The sequence below is a fragment of the Pocillopora verrucosa genome, chromosome 9, assembly GCF_036669915.1.
Source record: "Pocillopora verrucosa isolate sample1 chromosome 9, ASM3666991v2, whole genome shotgun sequence".
NCBI classification, from domain to species: domain Eukaryota; kingdom Metazoa; phylum Cnidaria; class Anthozoa; order Scleractinia; family Pocilloporidae; genus Pocillopora; species Pocillopora verrucosa.
This window is the reverse complement of record NC_089320.1, coordinates 20,030,573-20,052,707: the sequence shown is the minus strand read 5'-3', so window position 1 is coordinate 20,052,707 and position 22,135 is coordinate 20,030,573. Positions and strand designations below refer to the sequence as shown.

The window sequence follows — 22,135 nt, the reverse complement described above, 5'->3', positions numbered from 1 at the left end:
ACATCTGCGTCATGCGAGAAAAAAAATAACATAAAAACGGTTTAGAACATCTTGTTTTTCTCATTGCAATCTTCGCATACTTCATACCCTTCTTTGAAATTAAAATACTTTTTTTTTTTTTAACATTTTTTTTTATTTTCACTTAAAGCACAAATACTAGAGTAATACAAACAAATACAAAGTTAATTACACTAACGCTTACGCTACTCACTAACACTAATTACGAAATACTGCGTTACATTTCATTCACAGTCGGCTAGATTTAATTTATGTTGTGGTTATATAATAATATAAACCTAATTTGTACAAATACTTCTACATCAAATTCCTTTTTTGGTAGAACGACTGTATATACAACTGCGTCTATAACTGTTAATACCCGATACTCATCTATTGAGTTACAATAACATGTTTTCCCATTTTTTATAATGAATAGATTCTTTTTTATTCTTTTTTGCAATCAAAAATTCAAATTTCCGAGTTTCAGATGTTTTAGCCTTCAGTAAGGATACAGACGGCATGATGTTTTTACAACGACATGAATAAATGGTATATTTTCCAAGAATGATTATGTGATTTAACAAACAATTCCCAGGGTTATTATCGGAAATACCAAAGAGGATTGTTACCTCATCAAGCTTATCAATTTTCATATTGTAAGTATTTAACCAAGAAATAACCGAAAGCCAAAAGTTTTTAGTGTAGGTAAAGCTGATTAGAAGATGCTCAAGAGTTTCTTCGTGATCTCCACAAAAGGTACACATCGGAGAAGGAACCAAATTCATTTTATATAGGATTTTATTGGTGTAGAGAATACGATTTAAGATTTTGTATTGAAAGGCTCTCGTTCTGGTGTCAAGAGTGACTCGACCCGGCAATAGATAAATATTTTTCCAGTCTATATTACCTGAAATATTATATACGGAATTAAACTTAGATTGGGCAGTCGGAGAAATCTGGATTCGTTTGACCAGGGTGGAATAGATTGATTTTGAAGTCATTCTAGTTATATCTTGAACATCGTCTGAAACAGTTTTGTCAATTCGGTTGTTATTATTCTCTCCAACGTTAAGGAGCTGTTTCCAGTTAGGCGGAATGGCGGAAAAAATGCCTTGTAGGAGTAAAAATGCCTTGTAGTAAGTAAGAAATTAAATACTTGCCACCTCTACAATTAATTAGTTTGTACTAAACTGGATTACTCAAGAACATATTTTCATCGTACTTAAAAGCTATCATTTCTCTCAGCTGAGAATGAAAATCGACAACCGGAAGATTTGCCATCGGCCGATTTTGGCCGTTTGACTTCTTCTGTCGGTAAGGACAAAGTCATTACATGAGAATTTTGTAAATCGAAAATTACGCCCATTGTTGTTTTTGTAATCATGATTCAATGCATTTTTCCATCTTAAGAGTCAGCGCCAACGCACTCTACGATTGTTATTCGAGGATTGTCGATTCATTTATTTCATTCATTAATGAAGTCGGCTTTTCTTCCCAAAAAAGGGCTATTGTGTTTATATGATAAACAAAATAATACATGGTTGCTTGTAGATATGGAATTTCTCTTCTCGTGTTCAACTCGACATCTCACTCGTTCGCTGCGCTCACTTGTGAGCTATCGAGTTAAACACTCGAAGAGAAATTCCATATCTATGCGCGCCCATGTATTATTCTCTATATAATCCACTGCTGACCCTCGTCATAGTCGTAATCCGTTCCAAACTGGTTGTCAATTACGTTTCTACTTAATATTTTTCTTTCGTTTTTCTTTTTTTTTTTTTTTTTTTTAATTTCCTGTAGTCTTTACCAGAACAAATCGCACTGATCTCAGAAACGGAGATTTTGGTTAAGGAGCCTAGTACATCACATTAGTTCGAATCAATTTACGCGCTATGTACAGCGGCCTTGAAATCGTATGAAACATTAAGATAATCATTTGCTGGGGTAAGCAAACACCAAAGATGTAGGAGTAAACCAAAATAAGAATGGAGAGGTTCAAGACGGATTGTAAATAAAGAAAATCACGAAGGTGTGCACACCGTGAAGTGTTTCGTTTGAAGGTTTCAATCCACAAAAAAAGGTTCGAGGAAGTCCCTTTCAACAACGCGTTTCAATAAACTTCTACTTTGCGAGGATTTAGACTTGCTACTCTTGGCCCGCATCTCCCCGCAGCCAGAGTACCTGTCCCTGGACAAACACTTAAAGAAGAGAAGCAGCTGACCCAAAGATTTGATCTGGCACATGGTCAGCAACGGTTCTTCTGGCGCACGCTGTAGCTCCTCGACATCAACTTGATCTCTTATCTGCTTCTGGAGAAGTTTGTCCAAACGAACTATATGACATTTGAAAACTGGAACCTTTCCTCTCCAGCGGTCATGTTATACGCTTTCCCTTCAAACGCCCAGCGATAGAGTTGAAACTGTTATGAATGTATGAGGCACACCTGGGACAGATCGAGAAGTTTACACACCGCAAAGTACAACCCAAGCCACTTTTCCTGACTGTAGTTCACATACCCATTTGAGCCGAGAAGTAGATACAACCATTCTCTGCTTGTGTGACTTACCGTCAGAACCTAGGTCACTTTCCATTTGAAGTAACACGTGAACAACTTCTGATACAATCGTCGGCCACAATGGTGTCAAATGCTGCGCCGACATGCGCAAAGTAAGCACACGGAAAAACAGGAAGATTTGCTCGTGTACGACTGGTGACTGAGGTAGTCTCAGACTCTCAGCGAGCCGCTCCGGTATTTCTGGCAGAACGTACCGGTACTGATCCACCTCGCTGCAGAAAATTGTAAACGACAGCTTCTTTAAAAGCTGAGCACGCTACTCCATTTCCTGCAGCACACACAAAATTAATAAATAAATGAGTAAAAAATAACACAACAATATTAATATTGGCAGGGTAAATGCCTGAAAACTTGAAAAGCACACTGTTTTGACACATGGCTCATTAGACAGCACAAAAAAAGCCTTTTTAGTATAGTAAATCGTAATATATTAATAACTATGTATATATATATAATAAAATCGTCTTGTTCTCGTACTTCATATTTACTCTAATTCCCAATGAGTCTCTATTGTCATGTCTTTGGAAACGTCCCTGCTACCTATCCCCTAACGCACCACGTCAATCCCCCCCCTCCCTCCAAAAAAACATACATCTGCAAGATTCTTATCAGCAGTCCGTTCTAATCTTTGCCAACCTTGAGCAGCCTCGTTCCTTCTTCAAGTTGCATGTTATTATTCCAATTTTGATGTTTTACCATATTACCATGACTTATGCGCTGTGGTTTATCTAGTCACCCATTTCATACAAACCTTCATTGCCATCCGTTGCTGATTTCTCTGATTTGGATTCCTTGCCAGCTCATACTGGAAAACAACAGATTTCCAACAACAGTTTACAAGCTGCTGCAAACGCCTGCGCGGCCTCAAATGCATGCTGAAGAATGTCTCTTGGGGTTATTCAGGATCAGCATCGTTATTGCAAACACTTTCAGTTCTGGAAACAGATTCAGTCTTGGCTGAGTTCGCCCTTAAAAGCCACATGTACAGCCGCCTATAAACTGGAAGCCACAAGGGTCACTTTTTCGTTGGACGAGAGATATGTCGTGTCCACGGGAAGAAAAAATAGATTTGGAAGAAAATCAAGCATATTCTATTCTATTGTCTCTTAATGCGGTGCTGACTGCATGCACCTACCGTGTTAAAGAATCAGTAAAAGGATTAAAATTTCTGAAACTGATGAATCTCACAGCAAGTTATTAAAAAAAAGTCTATCGCATATTAGAAAACCAGCGAAGCTAAAAAACTTCTTAACAGAACTGTCAAGAAACTGTTCACGAAAAACCAACATTCACGAAAAGCGTTTGACTAAGTTACAGGTTGAAGCACAAATTTGCAAAGCAACTACCAGATTTTTTTTAACTCTTTAAACCCTAAGAATGACCAGAAGCTAATTTCTCCCTACATTATAGTGCGAATCATTTATTAAGGTCATGAGAATATAAGAAATGGTCACCAACATTAGAAAACTGGATTACTAAACAAATTCTCCTTTCCAGTACCAAAGGAAATGAATTTATGGAGAATATCCATACCGATGCAAGGGTCTAAAGGGTCCAGTAACCAGCCTTAACTTTTCAACTGAATAATGTAACGGAATTTATAAAATTTTACTGCCTTTAGCATGGCGGTCGAGCTCAAAATTGAACAATCAAGGCAAGGTTAAAATACCAGCTGGGCTATTTTACATGAGACAAGTAGGGTACCAAACTCACCCTGTACTGGAGGACCTAATTATTAACTTTGGTGAGAAAATAAATTACCAAAAAAACGACAGCTTTGACATTGTAAGATACTTACCAAGAGTGGTATATCATTTCCTAAGATATACTTTTGATTTCCTGCCCCCTTCTTATTCAGCTGCGTCATTTTTAAAAGTGACAGCAGGCAGCCGGACACTTGCTGATGAATAAACACATTCCCAGAGAGTGGTGTAGAAAATGTTCTTGTCTGTGTTCTCAGTTTCTGACTACTTCCTAGTTTGTGTTTAGTGATGGTTCATGGGGATGCCTCTTTCATTCTGTGTTTCCCTTTGAAAACTCTTTTAAAACTCAAGCAACAACCACTGGTTTTACCAAATGGCGTAAAATACAGTGCTTATTACTGATTTACAATCTCCCGTTTGCACAGAATTCATTCTGTGTAATTGTAAGCTTGTTCCGTCAATGAGAAGGTTGTTTGAATGTATTCTATAGAAGTTTTCCTAAGACTACTGGATATTGCCGAGGTGCGATTTTTAAGAAAAATTTTAAAATCGAAGATACTTTTACGACATTTTTCACGATCACATTTTGCTTCAAATTTCGTTTTCCCTACAACGCTTTTGTTTATGTACCTTGTTTCATTAAAATGTCATTTCCAAACTTTAACGATATCACCGTCATTGGATGCCTGCTGTCCTACATCGAAATGTTCATATCAGCTTACGCTAACTCTGATTATGTAGAACACGATATTTCACTCTGTTATGTAGGTATGCTTTGGAGCCTGCTCAGTTTTCCAGCTATACTTGGAACTCGAATACAACATACTTAAGGAGGAATTAGGTTCATCGACAACTTTAATCAAGTTCACAAAGCCCTTATCATATTATGATAAAAAAGCAAAACTGGTGAAAGTATCTGAAATAAAAATGGTTTAAAAGTTTCAATAATCGATGCTGCTGAAAAATGGCCGCGAGCGAGTGCCGATCGCTGCAAGCCCGTGGGTTAGGCGCCAACGATGATGGGAGTTATTGGGTGAAAAACTAAGATCAAAAATATTTTTTTGATGCAACACTAAGATTAATTTTTTTTTACCCTTAGATTAATGGAATTTTCGTCCAAACCTGGAAAGTCTACAAAATATTTAAAAACAACCAGATGAGAAAACGGGTAAAAAAATAACTAAAGAACAATTCGGCAAGTTACATTTGTAAACAAAGACATGAATTTCTTGCTCCATTGGAATGTGGTGCTGCTACTGAGCTTCGAACATGCGCGAAAGAGCTAGGATGATACGACACTTTGAACGCTTCCAAAATTGCGTAATTGTAATTTTAAAAAAATGAATTTTGACCCATTAAATCCTAAAGCTTTAAAATAACTTCTAAAGTAGTCTTAACATCTGTCTTTTAAATTTTGTTGGTAAAACCAATCACTATCAAAACGTCTCTTAGTAATCGAGCCAAAGGTTCCAAATTTTGTGCGTTCTTGAGTCAGACAGTTGTGAGGGCGTGGTCGCAGAGACTTGATATAGGCTTTTGTTTACAGTGAGTTTGATATGTATTGTAGCCGTCCTGAAACACAAGAATAACAATTACGAACATTATGTAATGTTTAAAAAACGAGCAGGAGTGTTTTACCGGGTTTAAAACCACGAGGCGTAGCCGAGTGGTTTTTGACCCGATAAAACACGTGCTGCGAGTTTTTTGAACGGCTTAAAAAACATTCTTGGAAAAGCGTGTGTCAAGAGAGTTCATAACAATTATGCTTTTGTGAACGTTAGAAATTAGCATACGAAAAGGTCAAACGCAGAGGTTAGCGAAAACGAGTTGGAGTCACTTCTGCCAACTGATCTTGAATTCGAAGTTTCAGATGATGTATTGTCTAATATGCCTTTACCAGATTACTGTACTAATGGAATAGAGAATTTTTCCAGATGTGTATTTCACAACTGTACTATTAATTTGGTGCAAAAGTAAATTTACTGTGTGAAATTTGTTGAAAGAACATCAAATATGTTCCCACCATTTGTTGTGTCAGTTTCTGTGTTGATAATTAATTAATATTCATAAGTCACGTGCAGTGTTTTTATATCTGATAAAACACCGCATACTAATAAGGATGAGGTTTATCAATATAAAGTCACTGCACGTGATGTATTATCTACCATTTGAAAGGTTAATGGGCTTATGAATTATTAATGAGTTTTTGAATAAAAACTCAATTTACATTAAATTTTCGAATCGAGTGGAGAAACATTTTATGAATTATACATACATACATATATATATATATATATATATATATGTATATCTTACTATTTTTTAAAAACTTTTATAGCCTTTTATATTTATTATTAGTCAAATGCACGATAGCACCAGTTATGCTGAATATTTTATCGTGGTTAAGTAAAGTTATTCATTCATTCGTGTTATTTACTTTTGTGAAACTGAGCTGGCATCTCTTTAAAATGCATATAATTAGTTAGTTAATTAGTTCAAAATAACTCCTAAAGTACCTTTAATATCTGTCTTAAAAATTTTGTTGGTAAAACCAATCACTATCAAAACGTATCTTAGTAATCGAGCCAAAGGTTCCTAATTTTGTGCGTTCTTGAGTCAGACAATGGTGGGGGCGTAGCCGCCAAGACTTGATATAGGCTTTTGTTTACAGTGACAAAGGACAACAGTTACGAACATTATTAAAAACTCGATTTACATTAAACTATGTAATTTAAGTGGAGAAACATTTTAGGGATTATACATTTATATCTATATCTTAACATTTCAAAAATTTTTCATAGCCTTTTATAGTTATCATTAGTCAAATGCACGACACCACCAGCTATGCTGAATATTTTATCGTAGTTAAATAAAGTTATTCATTCATTCATGTTATTTATTTCTTGTGAAACTGAGCTGGCATCTCTTTAAAATGCATATAATTAGTTATTCGAAAGTTGTGGGATCTTCACGAGCTCTCATACCACAATGGTTTTTACACATGATCTGGTTAAGGCTAACAAGCGCCATGTTCAAAAATGGCGAGTCAGTGTTTCGCTTCGCTACTTACTTTTCTTTTCATTAAGATCGATGCGAAGGAAGACATTTGGTAACATCTGCCGAAGACTTATTAAGCAAATGACAATGGAGTTAATTGAGCTGAAATTGTCATTTAAGGTATAACTTGTCAACTAGAGAGCACGCCCAGTTTGAATATTTTTAAATCTAAACTGAAAACACACCTTTAAATGCGCTTTTAATCTAAATTAGATAACTTTATCTTTGTTTTTATATTTCTAAGTCATACTGTAATACAATGGATGTAAAGCGCTTAGAACGCATGCGGATAAGCGCTATATAAGTGTTAAATGTTAAATGTGGTTCTCGTGTGCCGCCCACGTAAGGGAAGTGGGTTTTAAGTGATCGAGGCATTTGCCAAAAGGTTCTCTGCGGTGCTGGCAAAACTGACAATTTTATCCTGGAATCAACTGCGAGGATCGCTTCCATATTCGTTTCTTCAACCGCAGTTCACACATATGATTTTCATATACTTACAGTCATTTATTCTTTCCGATATAATCAGACGATGCGCTGAAACTGATTGGGGCTGACACTATTCTTCAATGTAATGTTCACAGTTGTTTTCTTCTTTCTTTCAACACCGGCTTCTGGTTGGCTATGAATCACTAGAGTATAACGTTGTAACATAAAGCTATGAAGTTAGTCCATATCCAGTTACCTAGCATTATAGAGTTAATCGATATGCATTATCAAGTAAGAAAGAGCCGCTTTCTCAAGCTCGTAGGCGTACAGCGAATGCCAGGGCCGTCGGCTTAATATGTTATTGCTCTGTCGCTTCAGAAAACAAATTAAAGTACGCTGCAATGAAGTTTTGTGCAGGTGCCGCGACTTAAGCATTTCAAGCATCGTACCGACAAAGCTATACCACTGCAACGCTCGGAATTGTCAAAAGCTCATGGAAATTAGGTACTTCACAACCTACAAAAACGTACTTGTCAGAAAAAAGAAAACGTATATTATGACAAAACGAAAAGTTAAGAGTGAAACTGAATATTCATATATATGCTAGCTTCAAAAGACGGAAGATGGTCAGCTAATTATAGACGCTGAAATTAGATATCAAATTTCCCTATCAAGGTTCTCATAGTGGCAATTTAAAATAACTGCCATGGCCGTAAAATTCCTTGCTCCTCTAAAATATGTTGCTATATCCTGGACGCATGTCTAAAAGATGGATGTTATGGTGGAGAGGTAGAGTGCATTAAAAAAGTTAATAGTCTATTTCAAGATTTTTTTTTATTACCTTAGGAAGAAACATGTGGGATAAATTGACTAACTGTGTTTCTTGACAAGTTGCCGGATCTCTTTGTAGTCTATCGGCGACAACAGCACACTTCTTTTGACCAGGTTAAGTCATCGAATTTAAAATTTGTTGAAAGCATGTCAAGCGATTGTTTTACCTTGACGCAGTGCGCCATAATCAGATCGGTGGTTTGAAATCGTATCAATGTATTCCTAGAGTTCTCTTTTTATTTACGAAATTCGGGAAGGTTTATTCACAGGCCTTTGTCCTTTTGTAGTAAGATGCACAAAGACGTATTTGCCGAGTAACAGTTGTTTTTAGCATTTTAATTATAACTAACGTCAAACATGTAATGCTATACGCTGTCTGGTTGAAATAATTATGCCGTGAGACATTATCGAAAAAATGAAAAGTTGTTTTCGGTTGTGTGTCTTTAGTTGTTATATTTTTGTATCAATGACATATTCCTTGGTCTGCCTTTATAATTACAGAGTTTCTAGCTCTTGATTTTCCTTTTCAATAAAGTAATTATCAAGCTCGAGATGAAGTAACTTGACGAAACCTCCACTTTTCTTCTATGTTCACTTTAGCTCAGCACGCATGGTCTCACTCTTTTTCCTTAAGACATTTGTTCTTCGATTGTTGACGACAACGCCTCTAATGCCCGTTTGTTGCATGATTTTTTCCACAACTGCAGAGAATATAGATTCGCCACTTCCCTTTCCATTCTCTTTGGCAATTGTGTAGAGAAGATAGCTGAAAAATTGATAAACACGACTGGTATTAGACATATTTGAGACTCAATGGCAACAAAATGTTAGTATTATATGAAATTCTGTATCTTTGAGAACGAAAGGAAAAAAAATCAAATCGCTAAATTTATTTATGAGACAACTTACTTGTTAATACTGCATGTAAACGAAGGTAACGAATGGCCGGGAAATCCTGTTTTTCGACACTCTGATCCTTCTGCCAAAGCTTTTACGGATCCGCAGAAGACCGGGAGTAAAACCAGTGAGAGTGCTCCAACTTGAGAGGCCATTTGACCCGTCTAAAACGGTCGCAAAGTAGACGAATCATATGCCAAAATAAAGTAAATTTCTTGCTCCATTCGTATGAGGCGGTATAATTGAGGTTATAACTCCTAAAGTACCTTTAATATCTGTCTTAAAAATTTTGTTGGTAAAACCAATCACTATCAAAACGTATCTTAGTAATCGAGCCAAAGGTTCCTAATTTTGTGCGTTCTTGAGTCAGACAATGGTGGGGGCGTAGCCGCCAAGACTTGATATAGGCTTTTGTTTACAGTGACAAAGGACAACAGTTACGAACATTATTAAAAACTCGATTTACATTAAACTATGTAATTTAAGTGGAGAAACATTTTAGGGATTATACATTTATATCTATATCTTAACATTTCAAAAATTTTTCATAGCCTTTTATAATTACATTAGTCAAATGCACGACACCACCAGCTATGCTGAATATTTTATCGTGGTTAAATAAAGTTATTCATTCATTCATGTTATTTATTTCTTGTGAAACTGAGCTGGCATCTCTTTAAAATGCATATAATTAGTTATTCGAAAGTTGTGGGATCTTCACGAGCTCTTACACCACAATGGTTTTTCCACATGATCTGGTTAAGGCTAACAAGCGCCATGTACAAAAATGGCGACTTAGTGTTTCGCTTCGCTACTTACTTTTCTTTTCATTAAGATCGATGCGAAGGAAGACATTTGGTAACATCTGCCGAAGACTTATTAAGCAAATGACAATGGAGGTAATTGAGCTGAACTTGTCAACTAGAGAGCATGTGGTTCTCATGCGCCGCCCACATAAGGAAGTGAATTTAAGTGATCGAGGCATTTGCCAAAAGGTTCTCTAAGGTGCTGGCAAAACTAACAATTTTATTCTGGAATCAACTGCGAGGATCGCTTCCATATTCGTTTCTTTAACCGCAGTTCACATATATGACTTACAGTCATTTAGTCCTTCTGATGTATTCAGACAATGCGCTGAAACAGATTGGGGCTAACACTATTCTTCAAGGTAATGTTCACAGTTGTCTTTTTCTTCCTTTCATCACCGGCCTCTAGTTAGGCTATGAATCACTAGACTATTACTTTGTAACATAAAGCCATGGAGCTAATCCATTTATAGTTACCTTGCATTATAGAGTTAATCGTATACATTATCAAGTAAGAAAGAGCCCCTTTATCAAACTTGTAGGCGTACAGCGAACGCCCGGGCCGTCGGCTTAATATGTTATTGCTCTGTCGCTTAAGAAAACAAATGAAAGTACGCTGCAATGAAGTTTTGTGCAGTTGCCACGACTTTAGCATTTCAAGCATCGTACAGTCAGTTTCTTTTAGCATTTTAATTATAACTAACATCAAACATGCAATGCTATAGGCTGTCTGGTTGAAATTATTATGTCGTGAGACATTATGGAAAAAAATTAAAAGTTGTTTGAGTTGTGCGTCGTTTATTATTATATTTTTGTATTATTCAGAAATTCCTCGGTCTGCCTTTACAGTTACAGAGTTTCTAGCTCTTATACTAATGTGTTTGTTTTATCGGTAAAATTGAAGCGAAGTTACATTACTTCGCTTTGAAGTGAACTTTAACTGATAGAGTTGCACCGAATCTTCCTAGGACGTTCTCCATTTACAGCAAAGATCGAATGACCAAGAGAACTATTGGTTGATCAACCAAGGACAAGGTTTTTTAATTTAAACAAAAAAATTTTGATCAGAAGCTTTCAGACGAAGAAAATTAATTCATTAAGAAGACACCACTTGGTTTTGTTTTGGCAAATATGTTTTTCCATTTGAGTGCACGACGCGGATATTTCATATTATTAAAAAAGCTCTTCCAAAAGGCGCTTCATTTATCTGTCAAGCAAATAAAACCTCTTAGTTTAAGGAAACTATCTATCTAAGAGGGAAAACCTTATTACTATTTTTATGCTGATCTCTTAATTTTGCCATCACCTGCATGACGTTGAATTTTTCTCACACATTCATTATTGCGTTTAAACCGAAAAGTTCGGCTTGGTGCAAGTTTCTAGAGGATAAGAGTCATCTTCCAGGTACTTTAAACACTGTTATCATGCCTTTCACCATCCAAAATAAACTCTATTTATTAAAAAAAAAAACAGAACGTAAGTTGGTGGAAGGAAATAATTTTGCTTGAAACATAATAACCTTTCGTTGAAAAACACAAGTGTGCTTATCAAAACCAACTTCTGTTCCCTAAATTTTTCAAGTGATTGTCTCTTTCATCGGGGCGTTATACAACCACCTCACTTTATTGCGACTGACTTCGTGACGTGTCAACAAAGACATTATATATGACATCACAATAGTCCTAGTTCAAGATTTGACGGAGTCGTGCGACAGTATAGACTTTATCAACACCGTTTTTTGAACCTCATTTCAAATTTCGTATCATCACGCCACCAAAAGGCATATTTGATAATCTCCACACCCGTATCGAAGTCTAAAGCCTTTTTTTTTTAGTGCAAAGTGTCTTGCCTTGAACATATCACATAACCCCGACTATAGTTCGCTCCCGGACCTTTCATATAGCCGTCTTTACGATATTACAGAGATGAAAAATTGAGTCTTTCTGTGTACTCTGTCAATGTACACAGATTCTGATCAAAACCACAGCAATGGCAAACCAGTACCAGCTTCCTCATGTGCTTGTTCCTCCTACGTTTTATTGACGATATCGAACAAAACTGATCACGGAAACACCAACGACCAAGCTTGACCTATACAATCTTTGGCCTGTTTGGTGTCAACGTCACAAATGGCAGTTGGAGCACAGCTGGGTCATACCAGCACTGGAGATTGTCAGTTAGAGAACACGTGAACAGCGATCCTGGCATATTGGTGCACTATCAGCTGAAATATGTGTGGGAAATGATTCCAGGGTATGTTCTCAGTGCAGGAGTAGAGTTTAAAACTTGTTTTTTTTTTTCCTGTGTTGAAAAGTACACAATAATTTCATTGTTCGATCAATGCATCTTATAATCAAAGGGCGCCTGAGGGCAACTCGTGGATAAAGTAGTAAAGAGATATATACTGGTTAAGTTGTTATCAGTAAACTAAGTTTTTAACGAAAAGATAGAAATTAGAACCATAGCAAGTATATAAATTTTCAGGTACTTGAGTATGTGATGGCACCCCCCCTCTGCCGTATTTTAGTTTGTTGTGGCCATCATAGACCCCGTCTTTGTCCTCTTTTGGGGCAAGACCGGAATGGAATTTTAAGAGCTGTTTATAAACAACTGAAAAACGGTAACAAATTTTAACCATGAATCTTCCCTTCTGTTTATAAATCCGTACTTGTCACTCTTTTCTTAGGCCTAACATTTAAAAAATTTGTACTCCATTCTAGTAACTCTATTGCAAATAGCTGAAAATGCAACGCCATAAAAGTCAATGCAGTTCGTGAAAATGGCACATTATTACCCTAACCCTCCCCCCCCCGCGCCCTTTCTGAATTAATATTTAATTGGTAGAAATGGCAAAGAGTGATGAAGCAAAATTTCTCACAGAATCACTCCAGGTTGTCAATACCAATTCTACCTTGACACTGGCTTATCCTGTGATTGCAGCATTCCCACGTGCGTAAAGTGCGTGTGCAGAAGAGGCCGATTACTCGCAATTTCTCGTAGTTTTCAATTTCCCCTCTTGTTTTTCAGTACATGCATATGTTTGTATTTTTTTAAAACGTAATGCGATAGAAATGAATTGGAACAGTTTTCTTTGAAATAGAAAGTCGTCGTGTGTTTTTGAGCGTAAGGGCCTGTTTTACGTGTAGGTGTGGGGACCCCAAGTAGGTGAGATAACCTGCTTAGCCGTGATCGAAAAATCAAACGCGTTTACATGCAATCTTACAACCTCGGGATGCTGGGGTGAGGTTTCTTGAGGTTGTGGTTGCGCTTGCAAGTAGGAAGTTTGGGCCTGGTGTCCCAAGCTCACATCTCGAGAAAGACAAAAGATTAATCCTCGGACATGTATTTATTTATTCATGAAGCGTCTCGCGTTTGTGTTACGCGGTGTCGGTTACCGCGAGGAATCGTAGACTTAATGCGTTATACGGAATATTTTTTGCGAAACGAAGATGGTCGATTTGCAGCACTAAATATTCCGAAATGCGAGCATTTACACCTCCTTGTGTGTCCGTTGCGGTTTCTGGTGATTTCTGGCCATTAGACGGCTAAGAAATGCACAAAGTATTAACACATGTGTTTAGCTTTTGAGCTTTTTGCCCTGAAGGCGACCAAGGTTTAGTGGTTTAACCCCACCTTGAGACGTTTACATGGCAAATTGTCACACCGGCGTGACAAGGTTAAATATCCCACCTGGCAGACCAGGCAACCCGCCCTTGGCGGGTCACCCCACCTATCATGTAAACTTGATCAAGATAAAATGAGAGATTATTATGGAACGGCAGGTTACCTCACCTACCTGGGGGGGTCCCCCACCTCCAGGTAAGTGCCTGTTTGAATTAACGTTTTGCGGTATTTTGTAATAACGTTAATTTTGCTTTTGGTAATATGGGCTGTAGCATTTTGTACTAATCGTCGGTCTACACAATTAATAAACACCTTGACAAAAATTTTAAATAATAGCAACTTTGGTCACAAAAACTACACAAAATTACGAAAAAATGCTATTATTGAATTAGTGACGAAGTACAAAATGCGTAGGATATTAACGAAATGCGGCTCGTTATTACAAAATGCCGCAGAAACACATTGGGTTTTCACACCACATTTTTGTTTGAAGTAGGTTATTTGTTTTCGTTCAGATTTGGAAATCTAGAAGAGGATGTGGAATGCTAAAAGAATTTATTTCATTTAATTTATCAGTCAGTTTATTACTCAGAAATTTGAGCCGTTTTTCACTGCGAGAGTGGGCGCTGGGATTCGATCCATTCTTGGAGTTCAATTAACACACAACCTCACAAGATTGTATTCGTGGGTCCCTATTTTCGTTCCCCAGCCCGAACCTATTGCCTGAGGCCGCGCCGTATTGGCAAGCAGTGCAGGTGACTTACTGTCATTTACATATTTAGTGCGCATTTGTTGTAGTCTACCTGAACAATATATATCACATATTATGTTATGTAGACGGACCTGACCTGCTTAGAAGAAACAACAGAGAACAAACGATATCAGTGACTATTATTATAATCATCATTTATTTACTGCCGTTACTAGTTAATGTTCTTATCACCATTATAGCTATTTATTTGTAATAATAATAAAATAATTATGTAATAACTAAATTATAATAATTTTATACTATATTATTATTATTGTATTTGTGTCAGATTTTTAATTACGGTTGTATACTTAAACTATTTTAGCTGTACTCATTTCCCATATTGTATGTGGTGGTGCTGTTTAAATTGACAGCATAATGTTTTCTGTAACGTGTAAAAGCAAGTCAAAGGATACGTCACAATAAACTAATGAAGTTATCTTTTTTTATGCTGCTTGAATAATCTATTTTGGATTAATTTAATATGAAAAGTTGTGGAAGTACTGATCTTGTAATTATTATTATTCTTAGTTTTATTATTATTATTACTAATATGACTAAACTATAAAACTTCTAATATTTCCCCTGAAGATCGCGTTTTCACAAGTCAACAACCTGATTTTTCGGTGCAGCACTAATTCAAAAGAAGGAGCCCGGGAAATTTCTTTGTTGGCTTGGACCGAGGCTGATTTTGCTAGAATGCATATATTATTTGGACCTTCCTTGAAGACCAGGTCCTTCGCTATATGTTTTGTTTGAATTGGTGGTTTTTTTTTGTTTTGTTTTTTTTGTTTTGTTTGGTTTTGCTTTTTTTTTCAGATGGTTTCCAGCGCAAATCATCACCTCAGTTTTCAAACAAAGAGAAGTATCCTTATACTGTCAGAACCGCCACTTCTGAAACATTGGAAAACCCGGCTAGAATCGCACTGTTTAAACATTTTAAGTGGAAAAGAAGTCGCCCTCATTGTGGAAAACTTCGATATTGTTTGTTACAGTACGACTTGCCGGATTATTATAACTATGCATGAACATGTCAGTTCAGCTCTGAAACGTGATGTAGTTAGTATTCCACTAAAAAGCTAATATAATTAAATTAAAGTCACAAATCCTACAATCAACAGACAAAAGTACGTCATCTTTAAACATGTGATTTCTCTTACCCGCTAGAACTCGCCAAACCCTTGCATTTAAATGTTAAAAATTTTTTAACAGACCAAAGAAGATCTCATTCCGAGGTTAACAGAATCAAACAGATCACCGTTATTTGCGGAAGAAACCTTTATAAGGAGCCTTCTTCATCAGTCAAAAATTATTGAAGGTAAAGAGTAAATCTATACTTCAAATTTTAATAGTCCATCTTTCAACTTGCTACTGTTATAACCCCAGTTTCTGTCAAAGGCCGAATAGCGCTAAGCCAGGGTAGAGTTGTTAGTCCAGGCTTCTTTTTTTTCCTTTATTCAAAAGTTTTTTTTGGGATACTTTACTCTTTTCTTTTTAGAACGTCCAATTACCAAATTGTGGACAAAAAAAGTCATACTGAATTTTTGTTTAAAGCGTTGAGATTTGTATCAGATTTCACACTAACCCTGCATGAATTATCTGATCCCAGGTTTAGACAACCCGGCTATGTAGACCGGTTGTTCGAAAGGGGATTAACGCAAATGTAGGATTAAAAGTTAACCCAGACTTAAAATTCTCAATTAGAAGAGCACATATAAAGGCTAAGGTTTTGTTATGTTTGGTCTCAACATGACTCGAAACTAACGGAAAAAGAGGCTGAAAACAAAAGAATAATCCCTTGCAAAGCTATAAAACTGAATTAAAATTTACACAAACCCCTGGTTAGGTTCATCGTGTTCGTAAAACCCGGCCAGATGAAAGTTCGTAGAGTAACATTCGGTCAAATTGGACCGACTAGCCGCTAAACCTAATTGATTAGCAAGATGATGAATTTTGAAAATATTACATAGAACGTAATGGGATTGATGTTCCATTAGTGATCAAGTTATTACTGGTATTAGGAGAAAGATGCCAGAATAATCATTGGATTGATGTACGAGGACATGTTTAAAAAGGCTATGTGCACTGTGAGTATTGAATTTGGCGAGATAAAACATCTTGCCAACTACCACTGACTACTGCTACCGTTCCTGCTGATCCTAAGGCTCTCTACGTCCTTTTTGTGCTGTGGGTAGTGGTCAAGGGTTAGTTTTGAAGCCTTGAAGTCCAGAACTGTCTGGCCAAACTGATTTCACAAATATCTATTTCTATTGAACTCACCCACTCCCTCACTCCTTATGAACTAAACAACCTGTCTTCTCTTGCTTGCACACATCGAAGACAACATAAAGGTGCAATTGTAAAGAGCATGCGTTCTCTAGAATTCGTTTAAATTTTTGCTTAGCTTAAGAAATGTCAAAACTAATGGTATAATAGGTATGCAGCCAACTCCTAAATCTCATATGGAAGGATTACCTGTTATCCACAATTGGAAAAATGAACAGACAGCTGCTTAAAATAATAACTTTCCGTAACATTCATTTGAAATGAATGCATGACATTTTCTCACAGACTTACAAGCAAGGGCTCTTTGGAAACAGTATGTTTGGATAATAGTTGGATGGTACTTGGAGGACTGGTGGACAAAAACAGATGAAGAGTGTACAGGAGAGAATTTGCTTAAAGCTGCTAGTAACTTGATATTAACGTCTCCATTACGTCTCAGTAATTCACCACAACCCACAATATCGAATAAGGTTAGAAATGTGTACAAACAATGTACTGCTGTTCTGTATCAAAAACAAAAGATTTAGACACGCGGATCTGAAATGTTCCGAATCCTTGGTTACTTTTTTGTTTACGTTGAGCATTTGTTATTCCAATAAAAAGGTCTTTGTTATGAAGGGACAACCATAGCAGAGATGTAAACTCAAAGTAATGACAAATTATCATTTTTACTATGAATGAAATAATGTATTTTTGTCTTCTATTAGTTCAAGCATTCAGGAAATACGTGCTGATAATTGAGCAAACGCCAATAATTCTTTCTTTATCTCCTATTTTCAGACAGCACACAGCTCAATTCAACTTACGAGGAAAGATGTCGGCATTCCAATTTTACCTCTCATGAGTACGCAAGTTTCACTTATGACGCCGTATGGACCATCGCTCTTATGTTGAAACAAATCCATACCCCTACTTGGGGAAAAGAGCAAAACTTTAGAAACCATTAAATACGGTGATAAAGAAACAGCTGAGATCATGAAAGATATTCTGTTCCGGACAAACTTCACAGGAATGTCGGTAGGGTAACCAATTCTTCCTTCTCTTTGGACCTCAGGGTCTCTGTCCTATTTCACCAATGTTAAAAAAAAGAGAAAGAAAGAAAAAGTGTATCCAACTACCGCTGATTTTTCAAATGCAGGTCAACAGTTTTATGGGTTTTTACCATGGTATAGTGAAATAAGTTTTGCTGTACCTTTTTAAGGGTCACGTGTCGTTTGATCGATATGGAGACAGGCAAACAGTTGTGCTAATTACTCAGAAGACAGGTAAGAGGAATTTTTGTTTGTTTGTTTGTTTCTGGAAGTTTCACCTCATTGCAAGCTCCGGCCTATAAAATAAAACAAGTTCGCCTCCACCTTTACCAGCTCGCCAGTTGAAATTGTATTAATTGTATACGGAAAAGCTATGTAAAAATCCGGCCTTAAAAAGATTATGAATAGGACGATATGTATATTATTACCCGCCAGGAGGTCCCTAAACTGAGCCCGAGGTCTAAAGTACCGCCCGAGGGCGTAGGCCGAGGGTGGTACTCAATATAGAGGCAACGAAGGTAGGGATGTACTCAGCGACTCACGAAAGGATTACCGTGCCCGTGGGCAGAGATAGGAAAATCTGAACCGTACTAAATCAATACCAATCAGATTACAGGATTCGTTACCATGCCCTCTAAGAAAAAAAATAATCATACTTATTAGAACGTTTCGGTATTGCTTTAGGAGACAGAAAGAGATTGGTCGCTACAATGGATGTTCGTGATGGGAAACTGCAACTATATGGTGATGGTTTTGAATGGGCAGGTGAGACAAGCATGTAGTTCAATGTAAATTTGATTTTATACATTTCAGACATTCGTAACTTCCTTCGTATGATGAACTCTGACGATAGGTAAGATACGAGGTTGAGCTTGTGAATTTTTAGCGGCCTATTTGATTTTCAGGCTTTCACCGGTTTCTTTTATAAAGGAGATCAAAACTCTTCGGGATAGCTTTTGAAAACATGTCCTATATCCAAATATATTACAAGAGACTACTTTTTGCCAATTAAGATGTATACAGAAACCCTTCAACATTTTTCAGGGGTAGAGGGGGAGAATTCGGTTTAGTCAAATTGCGTTACGTTTCTCAAGAATTTCAACCTCCATTGTAAGTTTTTTTTGCACATGAATAAAGCAGAATAATAGAAACGGACTCTTGCTTACACTGCCTCCGTCCACCAGTTATCATTGTGACACTTGTACTGCAGATAGGCTCATTTGAATCACTTCTCTGCCTTTTCACCCGCAGGTGGTCGTGTTCCAGCAGATGGTGTAAAAATTACTCAAAAGATTTATCATGAGGGTATAAAGACGACTGTTTCGTTCTACGTTTTGGCCTCATCCGGTATACTGCTTTGTTTGTTCTGTCTGCTGTTCAACTTCAAATATAGAAATCACAGGTAATTTGAAGCTCTAAGGACATTAAGCGAAATTCCCGCTAGCATTTCGCACAATTTGAGCCGGTTTCTGAAACAATGGCGTTCCCTCTTTAGTTATTTCGAGAAAAATGCTACTATAGTCCTGCTTCTATCAATTGGAACGTCAAGGGCAGGTTTTGAATGAAACCACTGGCTTGGTCCTGAAGAGAATTTGAACCATTTTGCCTAAAAATTCTAACAGTTTAATCAACATTATCTCTTTTTCGATGGGACTATTTTCTGAAAGGAATCGAAAACTGTGCTGTGCATACTGATCATAAAAAGTGAAGTGTCTCGAGCCACCTCATAACAGCCTTTCAATTAGATTTTTGGTTTTTATTTTTGTTAAGAGTATGACTTAACATGAAATTATTGTCATTCAGTCCACTGTAAGATACATAGACCAATATATTACAGTTAAATGCTACTTTTAATTCTACATTTAAAATATTGGCTATTTGAATCGCTTGAAACTGAGAGGTTGTGGAGGGAAAGGTATTCAAACGTTTACCTCACAAGTAGATGGAATTCATTTAGAAAGATATAGGTATACACCCTAATTTTGGTTTGTAAAGTCATGATATCATGAGTTAACTTTTTTTCTTTCTGCAGTTTCATAAGAATGTCATCTCCGAATTTCAATAACATCACTGTCATTGGATGTATGTTGGCTTACTTGGAAATATTTTTGTTGGCCCGCGGTACCTCTGGCTCAGCGGAACACTTGAACCATGCTTTCCTCTGCAATGTAAGAAGTGTTTGTAGCAAGTCAAGATTGAAAAACTCTTCTTTTTAAAAGAAATTAGATCTTCCGCTTGAGTTTTCTGTGCTTTTGATAAACTAATAAAGGGATTTTACAATATTTATTCAATATGACTGTGATTTATGACACTAACTTAACTTAAATAATTGACGATTTTAAGTTGATAAAATAAGTTTTTTGATACTTCAAGAGGATTTTAAATACCTGCTGTTTTTCTTGGTTGTTTAATGATATCCCTAAACAATTTTTAATAAATTTTGATGAGAACTTGTTACCAACTAACTGACGATCTAAACTTACAAGCAGTATGAGATGTGCCATTTCTTAAAAGTAATTATTTGTTGGCATAGGTTGTCGCGTTTTGTTCCTGGTAATGATTGTTTTAAAATATTGTCGGATAACGATTGGCTTTTACCATCTTTAGGTTACTGTCTGGCTTCTGACCACCAGTTTTACCTTCGCCTTTGGTGGCATTTTTGTTAAAACCTGGAGAGTTTACAAAATATTTACCAACTATCAATTGAAAAAGGAGGTGAGGAAAGGTTATTCCTGCTTTGTAATAAGGATGGACTTGAAGCAGGCGTCAGCCATTTATTTTTCTTTTAAATTTTAATTAGATCCCCAATTTGGGTAGTATCAGTCTTCTCGCAATACTGTTGGCCGGTTGGTCTATAGACGTCATCTTCCTGTCAACTTGGACATCTGTTGACCCATTGACGACGAAATTCGAGAACATTTCCGAGACGGTAAATATAGTGTTATTTTTGGCATGAGTTATCATGGGTAGTGTTCACACATGCTTTGTGGAAACCAATATAAACGAAGAAGAGGCTCTTTTTTTTGCCAGGATCGTTATACAGTACAATTCTGGAGTTTTTATCATGCATTATCATCTGGTTTCTGTTGCTGTTCAGTTTAATTTGTTGTTTCTTGGAACAAAGTAAAGTCAAAAAGATTTATCGGTCTCCACTAGCACTCAAATATTTATGTTAACTAACAGCATCTCATATTTAAAGCTCGTTTTCTTGAAGATTTTGTCAAGAGACGAAATTATATAAAATTTGAACGCCAAAAGTGGCACAAATGGTGCAGCTGAGTGCGTCTCCGATGTTCTTACCAATTTGACATCTCTCGTGATCTAGTTCTGTACAAACCCACGACAACATGTAGTCTATTTTTGAAAACGCAGAGTTACGGTTCCTATCAAAGACCGTGTATCATTTAGATTAATGAGTAAATTGGGGTAATCAAGACTTTTGTACGTTGTTACAGGTTGACAGTAATGACCCTGACCTCGTGGAGGAACTTTTAACCCGTCAGTGTACTTCTCACTACTATAATACCTGGGTGATGTCTTTGTGCGGGCTGAAAGGGATACTGTTGATTTTCGGTGTGTTTTTGGCCTGGGAGACCAGAAACGTACATTATCCTTCGCTTAACGATTCGAAGAGCATTGGCTTAGCAGTGTACAACATGTTCATGTTTTCTTGCTTAGCGATTGTGGTTGGGTTTGTGGTTTATCCTCCCCTTGAGACTCTGGTTCAAAGATCGATCGTGTTCGTGGCAGCCACGTCGACAGTTGCCCTACTCTTTGTCCCAAAGATAAAGGTTTACATGGCCCTCTCTGCGTCTGCCTAAGTCTCACGTGACTTTACAAGTCATGTATCTGATAACTTGGAATAGACAATATAGATATGATTCAGTGGAATGTGCGAGATTCACAATGTTTTGACACCGCCGACAGCAAGATACAAGATTTCATAGTTACTCATATGTTAAAGAAATGGACGCGAGTTTAAAGGAACAAGTCTTTAGATGGCAAACTTCGCCCTCTTAAAGAGTACCTCAGAGGGGTTAACCGATAGCCACAAGACAGCCAAAAAATTTAAGCGTTAGAAGTAAAAATTGTTAAATTAAGTCGGGAGAAAAGTTAATTAAAAATGAAATTCTGATGACCAAAATGGA

At 36.8% G+C, this 22,135-nt stretch overlaps 1 protein-coding gene across 1 annotated transcript; it reads left to right on the top strand.

Moving 5' to 3' along the window:
- The first annotated feature begins 17,760 nt into the window (after window positions 1-17,760).
- Window positions 17,761-22,135, top strand: LOC131793740 (gamma-aminobutyric acid type B receptor subunit 2-like). The gene is made up of 8 exons (XM_066172760.1): window positions 17,761-17,973; window positions 18,158-18,221; window positions 18,672-18,752; window positions 19,239-19,389; window positions 20,020-20,155; window positions 20,595-20,702; window positions 20,788-20,916; window positions 21,443-22,135. Exons 1-8 carry the CDS (start codon window positions 17,932-17,934, stop codon window positions 21,806-21,808), a joined length of 1,077 nt encoding a protein of 358 aa, XP_066028857.1. The 5' UTR covers window positions 17,761-17,931; the 3' UTR covers window positions 21,809-22,135.